Below are 12,917 nucleotides of genomic sequence, written 5' to 3'. Positions count from 1 at the left end.
TTTTCTGCACTTAAATGCATACAGCAGGTTGGTTTTTGATTTTGTGTTCACCAGTTATAAAGACTCGGCAACTAAAATAAAATATTTTCATTTTGCAAGCTTTTGATAACTGACTGTAATAATATGAACATATGGCTCTAAGCTGATTATATCTGCAACCCACTTTTAAGACTTCTTTTTTAACACCTCTCACTTTTAAGCTGATTATATCTGCAATGCACTGAATAAGACTTCTTTGTGAGTTCTCACGATCCAACTCAATCTAACCGAGTTTGGTTATTTTTGCTTGGATGCATTTTATGCTCAAGTTACAGAATATTTTCCTGTAGATTATGTTTTATATATTTGCAGGTTACAATGGTTATATTCAAATATTTTGATATCGAGAGTAGTAATGGATGTATATTTGACAGTTTAGTATTTTATGAAACATCAAACAACGGAGAAGCACCAAAAATATTAGCAAATCTATGTGGGAGCAATATTCCTGGGACATTTTCAACTAATAATAGTCTTCTAGTCGAATTCAAATCAGACTCGATGCAACAACGTGCAGGATTCAGATTCCAGTTCATAAGAGTCCAGTCGGTTTCCGGTAAGACCTAGTTTCATAGGCGTCATATCTGTAACTTAAGTTGGAGCATACCGACTGATGAAAATGTAATTGCTAAAATGTGTTTGTCTTGTTTTAATATATTAAGAAAGTACATCAACATACCTTTTTTGAAAGGTGTTTTACACCTGAAACAAATAAAACGTAACATAACATAAACCAAGTGTACTATTTTTTATATTTTTAAATATAGTATTTGGGTCTAGTGTACCTTTAAAATTTGGGATGAACTTCTATACCCCCAAAAATGTAAGATTTTTTTTACAGTATTACCTGCTTGGCGGGAATGTTTCAAAGAATTTTGATATTTATTTTAATACTCTTTTATATGCAGCGATAGGGTGTTTAACTACATTGCCATACAAATGTTGTAAAATTAGAACAAATCAGTTTTACCAAAATATGTGGCGCTGTTCTCTTAAACAATGACTACTTTATATGATAGGTATACAGAGTTACCCCAAGCTTATTTCTTTAAGTCACCTAGGCATTAGTTTGTTGTATCTGTTTAAAGATTTAAAAGACCTTTCCAAAAATACCTTTGAAGAATTTTAGCGGATAACACATTATCCGATATTTTGCTTTAATCTTAAATTTTACCTAAACTATATAAAAATATATTCTATTGATATCTATTGAAGTAATATCAAGTTTCGAATGAAGGTCCTCAAATTTTTTTTTGAAGATTTATAATTAAGACCCAATACAAAATCAGATTTTAAGGAAAATAGTAGCATATGACTAATGTTAGAGCTTATCTCTGCGTGGATTCATTTTATTTAGACAGTCTTGTCTGAAGACTGTCTGACTAGTTGAAAGTAAATGCCTTTAGATGTATGGCATGTCAAACGTTGCTTAATTATATATGTATGGTATTATTATTGTATGTTTGTTATTGTTATTCAATGTCTTATCATTCATATTCTAAAAGTCATTATTGTTATTCTATATTTCGTTATTGTTATTGTATCTTTGATATTGTTATTCAATGTCTTGTCATTCATAGTCTTACCATTGTTACTGTATATGTCGTTATTCTTATTGTATGTTCGATATTCTTATGGTAAAAGTCATCATTGTTGTTCAATATCTGATGATTCTATTTACAAAACGTGTCATTCTTATTCTATGCTGTGCTATTTATATCGCGGGAATTCGCACATACAATAAGAATATCAAGCTTACAAAAACAATAATGAATATACAACAACAATAACGTCTTTTACAATAAGAATATCGAACATACAATAAGAATAACGACATATAGAATAACAATGGTAACACTTAGAATATGAATGACAAGACATTGAATAACAATATCAAAGATACAATAACAATAACGAAATAATAGAATAACAATAATGACTTTTACCATAAGAATATCGAACATACAATTAGAATAACGACATATACAATAACAATGGTAAGCCTTAGAATATGAATGACACGACATTGAATAACAATATCAAAGATAAAATAACAATAACGAAACATAGAATAACAATGATGACTTTTACCATAAGAATATCGAACATACCATAACAATAACGACATATACAATAACAATAGCAAAGTTTAGAATATGAATGACACGGCATTGAATAATAACAACAAACATACAATAATAATAATATACATATATAATTTAGCAACGTTTGACATGCCATATAGATGCCCCTGTTCCCAGTTTCCTTTATATAGATAAAGATTCAAGATTCACCGTTTCAAGACGGTGCTCCTATTTTGAACTTGATTTTTGTTCGTTTGTGTTTATTTGTTATGTTTATTGACTTGTATGCTGCTGGTGTTACATCACCTCATTCTTGTCCCTTTTTATGATCTCCACTTTTTATGTCCCCTTCTTATTTACCCCCTTTTATTTTGCTTTACACCCTCCCCTCTCCTTTACACAATGCTCCCTCTGCTATAGCTTTCCTCTACAGTTGCTATTTGTGGTTGACCTGCTTTGCGATGTAAGGCTTTTGCTGTGTTTGTTGTGCTTAATACTTCCAGGGAATCTACTTTTGTACCTAGCGCTTTGCTATATTTTAGGTATGACACACTCGTGTCCACCGGGGAAGATTCCATGTGCATCAAGCGGTGTATGTATACCGGTGGAGTGGTGGTGTGATGACAGTATAGATTGCAACGACAATACGGATGAAATGTACTGCCGTAAGTTTCATTTCGTTGCAAGTTAAAAACTTTTAAAATCATACAGTGTTTCTGCAGTTTCGTACATAGTTCATAGCGATTGAACATGATCAGATACTCAAAATGTTTAACTGCATTTTAAAAGTTAAACAACCTTTAAAATATTAATATAGACAGATTTATTACGTTTATTAAGTATGATTATAATATATGTACATGTTCAGGTCGCGTGTTCAAAAATTCATATTCAGAAGTAAACCAGTAAACTCATTTAACATTTATTACTCTAGATTTTATTGCCTTGAAGTAATGTTATATTTAGATTAATTTCTCAAGTGTGGAGAACATTTTGCTTTGTAAAATGAAGTATTTGTTTATGAATTGTTAAAAAAATGCAAATTGGTTAACAAAAAGACCGCCTGATTTATAGCTCTGCACGTAGACATTAAGCATAACATGATTCATATGAGTAAATTCACGTGAAGTTGCCCGAATTTAGACAAAAAAGTTCTTTTTTCAGTTTTGTTACCTTACAAACTAACATTGATACTGAACTGTTAAATTGCCTTTTTTTACCTTTTTCAAAAATAAGTAGGTGAAAGTCTAAAGATCATATTGGAAGGTGGATATTTGATTTTATCGGAATTTTTATTACTTATAGCTTTTTAATATCTAGGACTGTGTTAGAAATATACATATATATTCTTTTCAGGTTAAATTAGCCTTAATATTAGGTCACAAATGTTATTAGGTGTAACTCCTATGTCACCGGTACTTCAGACAAATCTGTACGTTTCGCTGAGTATTATGGCGTTTTTATTTTTAGCCATTAGCATTCTAGGTCAAAACAAAATATATACGAAAAGAAGTAGTACAGTTTTAAAATGGAAATTACGCGCCTGAAAATCGAATTCAAGACGTAAAAGTGTTATCTCTCGGTCCTCAAGGAATTTCTGTTTGCATCATAAAAGTTGTATATGGACGTGATCTTATACTATTTTTGTTAGTTTAATTCTGTGCGATACCTGTTAGCATTTAGTAGTGGTATGTCAATACTTAATTAGAAAAATGTTCTCTCCTATTTTATCAAGTTTGGAAGTCTCTTATTTCAACGGGTATTCATACACAATTCGCACAAACATTTATGTACCTCCATTGGATGAGAACGATATATAATGCAGTCTTTTTTCACTTAGTAGTATAAATGTGTACATATCTTCTATTGCAGCAAAGTGTCTAGATGACCAGCTACAATGTGGAGATGGTGTTTGTCTAAGTATGGCAAATCGCTGTGATGGAATCCAACAATGTTCATATGGCACAGATGAACAAGGCTGTGGTAATATTAGCTTACCATTTCAAAGCTAAGGGTCTAGAGATGTTAATTTTTGGTGTAAAATATAATAAAGAGTGCATGGAATCCAGAAATTTCGACGTATGCTTACGTTTTACATTTATAAGCGTACAGAATGTTTTTTAATTAAGCTTTAAAGCTTAGTTCGTTTTAAATGAGCTTTTAGGAAGTCATAAACAGTGAAGAAAAACGTCTTTATCTTTAGCTAAGAGTCGCCAACAAATAATTTTAAAGACTATGTATCCTCATGAATTCAATATATTTGAATTATTATTCACAGTTTATCTTCTGTTTAGTTATTTGTAATAACGCTAGACATTAACTGATATCAAAAAGAGATATGAAACAGAACAGAACAGAACAGAACATATGGTTTATTTAGACTTGAGCACAATACTCATCGTCATAACAACATGTTTTATACATGTACATAACAATGCATGCGTTGAGAGAGAGCGAATACATGATAATAATAATAGAAATAAAGGGACCATAGCATGTCAATAACACAATATAACAAAGTCATATAGTAATAAAGAAACATTAATCTAATTCATTGTCGCGTCTTTCAAAGGCTCTAATACAAAATAGTGCTAACTTTTGCAGTACTGATTTTTTATCTTCGTTTAACAATTGTATAAATTTATGAACACTAGGATTAGTAGTAAAGTACCTTGAAATAAACATATTTCTCAAATCATTATACAACGGACATATCAATATAAAATGAAATTCATCCTCTATGTCACCCATATTGCATAATGTGCATATTCTTTGGCTTCTACATATACCTCTGTGTCTTCCTGTTTCAATAAATAGCCTATGAGAACTCAACCTTATTTTGGCTAACATATTTCGATGTTTAACATTTTCTAATACACTAAAATATTTCGATTTTTCGTAACAACTTTTCAATTCTCTATAAATTTGTAGCGATGAAGATAGTTCCATACCAGCACGCCACTGTGTAATATAAATATCACGAAGTCGTAATCTAAACAATGGAATGAACTGATTTATGATAACTGATTCTGGAAACAACCATACATCTAGGAAACCTGCATTTTGTAACATATCCCGAACTTTGGAAGTCCAGTTTACAACAGCTTGGTTACTTATGATATCATTTCTTTGACTTTGTACAATCGATGACAAAATACAGTTTTGACTCTTTTTCCATGTAATTTTAACCAGTATTTAGCTATCCTTACATACCTTTCAATATACAGTGGAAATCTACCTAGTTCTGAGTACAATGACAATGTGTTCGTAGACAATTTAACATTCAGTAACCATTTACAAAATTTTTTATGCACACGTTCAATATTTTCTGCTTTAGCAAAGCCCCATACTTCACAGCTATAATTTAAAATTGATAAAACATAAGCATCAAAAAGATTTAACATTATTTCTACGTTGGCATCTAACTCTTTTGTAATGTTGAACAATGAATTCATTGCCCTTAGGCCTTTACCACTAAGTGTATTTGTTGCTGGTATAAACGAACCACCACTTGAAAAAACAATACCCAAATAATTAAAGTTCTGAACTATTTCAATATCTTTACCATCATATGTCCATTTGAATTCTCTATTAGTTTTCCACCTTTTCTGAAAACAACTATTTTTGTTTTGTCAATATTAACCGTGAGATTCCATTTTTTACAATATGTTTCTAGGTTGTCAAGAGCATTTTGTAACCCTTCTTTTGTTTCGGAAAACAAGACAGCATCATCAGCAAATAACAACAGATAAATAGATATTTGATCAAGCGTTATACCGCCATTCAAATCTTCTTGTAAATACAATTCAATATCATTCAAAAACAAGGAAAACATTATAGGCGAAGTTATTTCCCCTTGAAAGAGACAATTTCACAACTGAAAAAATCTGATAAGCTATTTATATGCCTTACACAAAGTTTCACATCATCGTACATAGAGCGTATAATCGACAACAATTTCCCCATCTATACCCGACTTTATCAATTTGTACCATAAACAATTTCTGTCTATAAAATCATAAGCTTTTTTATAATCCACAAAGCAACACATCAATTTGTTTTTATTTCTGATTTGCTTTTCAATTAAAGCATTCAATATAAAAATAGGATCGACAGTACCATAGTTCTGTTTAAACCCGAACTGTGCATCAGTCAAATTATCCGTTTTCTCGGCCAGCGTTTCAGTCGCTCATTTATAATGACAGTGAATAATTTAGCAAAACAACTTGTCAGGGAATTCCTCTATATTATTTGGGTCCGCAGAATCGCCTTTTTTGTACAAGGGAATAATTAATCCTGTCGACCAGCTACGTGGATATACCTTTGTATTCAAAATATGATTAAACAATAATTCAATAGAGTGTACAGTTATGTTGATGCTTTCTTTAAAATATTCATATAAAACATTATCAAGTGAACAAGACTTATTACAACCTAACCGCTTAGTTGCTGAGAATATTTCCTCCCTCGTGATTGGTTGATCAAGTTCAACAAACGAACTTCCATGGTCTTCACTATTAAACTGCGATAAAAACTCGTTACACTCCGCATTTTCATTCACAGTTGTATTACTGGACAAATTTTTGAAGTGTTCATAGAATTCATCGATGCTTATATTTTCACCATTTGGGCTACCTGGTTTCTTTTTAAATATTTTCCAAAATTCCCGCGGGCTCTTTCTTCTCATTTCATTCATTTTCCTACCAAGGTTTCTATGATAATTTCGTTTACATTTTTTGCACGTACTTTTATAATCTCGTTTTTTTCCATATAGGTCACTCCTAGTAATGTCAGTTTTATTTAAATTAAAATCATACAATGCCTTTAAATACACCTCACGCTTCATTCTACATTCATCACTAAACCATTTTTTAATATGCGTATCATTATGCAAAAAATAGCTCCCACGTGCGGCAGACCTTTTTTCGAAGTAAGGCCTACCTTTATCATTTAAGAAGTCTGTAAATGTCTTTGTTACATTGTCTGAGCTCTCACCATTATTTATTTGATCAATTAAAGTTGATTCAAGATTTTGTATACTAGAGGATATATCATTTACGAAAGCGTCTCTTTGTTCTGGCTTCCATCTATAGAATATTCTGGGCTCATTGCTCACAGTATCTCGTATTGAAAAAATCCTAAATGAAAACGATAATGGGGCATGATTCGAAAACTCATTAAAATCTTGCACACAGAAATCTGTCAAATCTTCAAAATTCGGTTGTGCCGTTAATAAATAGTCCACCACGCTTTCCGTTATATGTCGTGCATGTTATTTTACCTATGCCTTTGTCCTTATACGATCTACCGTTAACAACACGTATATTTGTAGACTTACAAAGATCAAGTAAACATTCACCGTAGCGGTTTGAACCAAAATCACATGACGCCCGGGGCAATCGTGCGTCAACGGTATAGATATCAGAATGTCCTAAATTTCTGTCATGATCAATAAAATCGGCTTAACGAGCAATTCGTGAATTTGTATCACCAGTAATGAAAATTTTCCCCTTATTACTAAAGAAATTTATATCATTTTCTAATTGGCTGTAAATATCTATATCGTACCTATCGTGGATTGGAGAGTTTTCGGGTGCAATATATACCGCCGCTAAATAAATGTCATTTTCCATACAAAAAAATGTTTTGTCCAGTTTTAGCCAGACGAGACAGTCTATTTCATTTTTCACTAATTTAACGCCTTTTCTAACAGAGTTTTTAATATATATAATTAACCCCCCGCTAGAGCGTTTGGCACGCCTGTGCTGAAACCGCCTATATGAATGAATAGGTTTATCATATCCACTCAGATCGATTTGAGAAGTTCTGTTTGTCCAAGTTTCACTCAGGCAAACAATGTCATTTTCACTAATAATATTAAGGAAGTCATCTGAAGATCGTTTTGCAATGGAAAGTCCCTCTACGTTCCACGATAAACATTTGAGGGCCCTCTCCTGTGAGTCCTATGTATTGACGCTGTATAACTGCTTATTAATGTAAAGCTTATCCATTTTAAGGTATGCTTCTTTACCCTCATCCCTAGCCTTTTTCATAATTGGCACGAGCTTCCGTCTGGTTTCAACCACCTCTTTCGGGAATTGCTCTCCGACGCCATACGGTGTTCCCGAGAGCGATTTCGACGCCGTTCTTACTTTCTCCCTGTCCGGAAAGTAAGCGAATTTTGCGACAATAGGACGAACTTTAGAACTTTTATATACACCCAATCTGTGAGCACGGTGGAGTTTTATATCCCGTTTCGCGTTTTCAACTTTCATCTGGTTTTCAATAAAATCCAAAACTTTATGCTCACAGTTCTCGTCCCTTTCTTCCGGTAGCTTAAAGAACAGGAGGTTGTCCCGCATACTTCGGCACTTTAAATCAGTGATTTCTTCCCTTAACTCTGTTTCTGTGTCGCGTTGCTCATTTTTGGCCTTTTTCATCGATCTTAATAAAGAGTCCAACTCGTTTTGTTTCTTGTTTATATCGTCCAATGTACCGCTATGAAAGCTACTTGGAGAAATCAATGCCTTGACCGAATAAGAAAAGAGAACAAAAAAAATCATAGTGTTTTGATATGCCTAATAACAAATAGACACATTTGAACTCAGTAATAAAAAAATCACACCAGTGAACACTATAGGAATCCATTCTTAATCAGTTTGACTGAATGAATCAAATTTTATAAAAAGCTATTCATTTTTATGAAGTTCGAATTAGTTCCCTTTGACCTAACAATTATTTTATTACTTTATATAGAGTTTTCTAAAACAGCACTAGTTTTACATATTTATCTCTGATAGGCAGCAATGCAAGAGCTGTGTGAGTAACATGTATAGAGCAGTTTTAAATTTACTTTCATGTTCATAAAGGTTCGATTGAGCGTTAGTTTCAGGTGCGTTTTGTATTGACTCAAAACTTCGAGATACTTGGTCGAAATGTCATATTGCTGTTTAAACCGCAAAATTTGAACATATGTGCATTTGTCAAAGGCAAGAAATGTTAATGGCCTGCTTTATTGACTCTCAGTAAAAAATGTAAAGTGGATACATCTACCTATACTTTCGAAGATTGTACCCAGCATGTAGGGACTGGAACATAATACTAATGTGCATCAGTATATGACCTACACCAGTTTGTAGGGCTACTCCAGATTTCAAAATGTATCCAGGATATAGACCTGCATTTACCAGTATAGTATGTTCTGGTGGTAAGGGCTCGAAGTAGGTCTAAAAAGCTTTCAGGTATGGTCAAACTAAATGAAATATTTTAACTTCGAAAACTATCAGGCCACCGTTTATCATTTATGATCTATCCACAAAATCTAGAGCTACCTAGGTACCCGGTATTGGACGGACTCGTAACTATACGTTTATGTAGGGTGTTTCTATATTTCCTTGTTATATTGGCTCAAACCGGACCGAAATCGTTCCACTCTTAGACTGTTAGATATTGATACCTTTGATAGCGAACGCTATTCGGTCATCATATGACCCTCTAGTGCTACCAAGGACTACACAAGGAACCTAATCTTGGCAGGATTATACATACATTTACGAATGCTATGATACTTAGTTTCGAGTTAATAAATAACATATACCCGACACTAATACTCCGCCTTATAAATTCGAGTGCAGAAAAGGCACTTTCGAAGTATAAGAGTATTTTTGATTTACTTTTTTATTGCTGATATAAGCAATCACGGTCTCTGCGCTTAACTACATTTAAATATACACAGACGGACCCGAAAATGTTTGCACATATAGTCACTTTTGGCCAAACGTCAAAAATCGTTGCGTTTTAAAGCGACTCAGTATAAATATATAACTATGCACAGTATACATTTGTACTGCAATTAAAATCCGGAAGTCTTTTTTATATTGGGAATGTAGTTCTAAAAGCACAGTTAGTTCATATTTATTTAGTAAAGTTTATTTCATTTGATAAGGAATGTCTACATTTAATGTTGATGTCTAAAAAGGTAAACTATTTTAGTGAAAGATACGCATTAGGGTATCATCAACTTTGAGAAGTGTAGAAAGTATCAGTTCTGTCCTATGCTTCGAATTTCAGCAAATTTGACGATAAAAAAAAGTGATAAAAAAAATCACACAAAATAAGATGTTGACTTATCCTAAAACTCTATTTTATGTTATACGCAGTCGAATTGTCTCGTATACATAAGCTAATCAACAAATATTTTGTTCAGTATGCATTTACATGCAATTCGCATGAATTATGCATTTAGAGACAGATACATTAAAATGACAAAATTATCAGTCTTTTGAAAGGTTATATTGACATTTAACTGGTCAAAGTTTTAAAAAGAAATCTAGAAAGAAAATAGTCTGTGTAATGTATTGAAAACTTTTCAGATGAAAAATTTAATAGTTGACTAGTATTAGGTTTTTATTATTTTTTTTATTTATTAAAATGCTTTGATAGATACAATGATAAGGTGGTGACAGTAGACAAGACTGTGAATCTTGATCAAATGAAATATATATAATGGCATTTATGTGTAAGTTTTCAAGCATGTGTTTTTCAATAGGACATTGGCACCTAATAGAGCACTAATACATAATAATTCGCTACAAAAACATTAAAAAAACTGCTTCATTTTTATTTTCTAAAGAAGGTAATTGACTTACATATATCTAACCCTGATCCAATTTAATAAATAAATCAACAGATAAAATCTTAACGCCATCAGTGCATAAAATACGTTTGAAATTATGACATTAGAGAAAATTTCTAATGTCATTAAACAAATAGAATCTACAAGAAAGCAACTAAGCAAAATAATAGCAGATTCGGTTTGATTGAGACTGTTCAGGAAAAGTAATGACAAATATTACACCTCTAACCACTCGCGCACCTAGCACAAACTTAATACAGAATCATGGACTTCACTCCATGATCCATTGATAATAACTCAGAGACCAAGTACATTTGTGCATAAATGTTAAAACGAAAAAAAGTACCTTTTTATTGGTATGCTCGGTATGAATACCTTACAGTGTATAAACGAACAAAATACATGTACAAACATTTAAACATGTCAATAATTTCGTCTAATTGTTGGTTTCCTTTTTATTATTTTCATCAGTCTCAGAATCACAAATAGAGGTCGAGAACTCCATGCAAGTAAATATAAATGGTGCCTGGCTCCCTCTTTGCTATGGCAACGCCACAATTGAAATGGGTGATGACATTTGCAAAGCTGCTGGATACAGGTAAATAACAAAGCTCCTTATTGAATTGTTGATTAAACAGACATCTTTCGAAAATGATTAAGTTTACAAATATTGCTAGGTCGATTTGATGCCATAATTGTATTCTACTTTTTTGAAACTGTTTGAAAAGCTACATGTTTGCCAAGTCATTTAAGAAACATATTAAGGGTCTTTTATTACCAAATAATTCAGTACGTTTTGCCATTACCTTGTAAATCATTTTCATCTTTATACTTCATATATTTTTTCAGGTCAGTGGAACAGCTGACGGGAGAAACGGTACAAGACCAACAGTTATTCTCTGTAGCTATATCGGAATCAGGCAATCTGACATTCAACAAGAGGTTACCCGATTTGATCTTTTTCAACTCAGAGTTAATAAAACAATATACATGTAGCTTCTGTTTGCGGTAAAATTTGAGAAAAGAAATCAAAAGAGATACAATATTACAAACCAGGCATGAATAAAAGTTTGTCATAAATACTTAAATTGTCTACATATGTTTAAAAATAGCTTATTATTGTTGTTATTATTATTACTACTACTACCATCATCATCATACCACATTTATATTGCACTCTTCATTCATGTTTATACATATATTCAAAAATTTACGCTGTATAAAAAATAAAAATCATGGGCATAGCATTTAAACCAACTATTACTTCAGCATCATTGAACTTAAAAAAGTACGCAGTGACCAGTTAGCATAACGCCATAAATCAATGATAATGACGCTGAATATAAAAGATACAAATTGTTATGGAGATTTATTAATATGATAAAATTGTGGTTATTTAAAACAGAATGTGGTTTTATTTTCTAGTTCAGCGTGTCAAGGCCAAAAAATTGTTCATCTTCAATGCTCTGATTCAGGTAGGTCTGTTCAGTTTGTTTGTCTCCTTGATTTACGTTTAAGTTTTAGTCGTAAGTTATCAGACTTGCTAAATGATACCAACTTTTTGATTTTGCCTTGTCATGCGGGACAAATAGCTCCAAAAGAAGGCGCGGAAAAGATAATTGATACATCTTATCTTTGTTGATCAGTATTCGTTTCAATTACATTATCTGACTGGTTGTTCTGATAGCATCACCAGAATTACTGACTGTCCACATTCATTTCGGTATGAAAGTTTTTAGATAATTAAAAATTGTGCCATGTTCGTTTCCACTGTCGCGTCTGTTCGAAAACCCTAATACTGCTTGCTAAATGCATTGGAACTGAAAACAATGACAATATTTGAAGATTGTGAGATTAGTTTTGCGATCGTATTGAAAATTACACCTGTAAAATTAGAAAATAACAATGTAAGTGATCAATCTACACTGCTTTTAGGAACGTACCTAAAACTCGTATGTAGTATTCCTTCCTTTATAGGTCTTCATTATTATTTCCTATATTCAGTTAGGTGAGATTTGTAAAATGTTATAACTTACATTCGCTTTCGCTTGAGATCTACCGTTTAAGTTTTTGCATTCGCTTCCGCAAGAGGTCTGCCAGTTATATTTTTACATTCACCTTCACCAGGGGTCTGCCGTTTATATTTTTGCATTCACTTC

General features: G+C 32.3%; 1 protein-coding gene across 3 annotated transcripts in view; it reads left to right on the top strand.

Annotated features, from left to right (window-relative positions):
- The window catches only part of LOC128555677 (serine-rich adhesin for platelets-like), a 44,070-nt gene that overhangs the window by 18,794 nt on the left and 12,359 nt on the right, over nucleotides 1–12,917 (top strand). For all 3 annotated transcript variants that reach the window (XM_053538758.1, XM_053538757.1, XM_053538759.1), the window contains exons 11-16: nucleotides 352–595; nucleotides 2,666–2,788; nucleotides 3,996–4,106; nucleotides 11,230–11,356; nucleotides 11,608–11,700; nucleotides 12,184–12,233. In XM_053538758.1, the coding sequence (XP_053394733.1) occupies nucleotides 352–595; nucleotides 2,666–2,788; nucleotides 3,996–4,106; nucleotides 11,230–11,356; nucleotides 11,608–11,700; nucleotides 12,184–12,233 (748 nt within the window). The remainder of the gene's footprint in view (nucleotides 1–351; nucleotides 596–2,665; nucleotides 2,789–3,995; nucleotides 4,107–11,229; nucleotides 11,357–11,607; nucleotides 11,701–12,183; nucleotides 12,234–12,917) is intronic.

Source organism: Mercenaria mercenaria, chromosome 3 (assembly GCF_021730395.1).
Source record: "Mercenaria mercenaria strain notata chromosome 3, MADL_Memer_1, whole genome shotgun sequence".
Classification (NCBI taxonomy): Eukaryota; Metazoa; Mollusca; class Bivalvia; order Venerida; family Veneridae; genus Mercenaria; species Mercenaria mercenaria.
The sequence above is the reverse complement of the archived record's forward strand: the minus strand, read 5'-3'. Positions and strand labels throughout refer to the sequence as shown.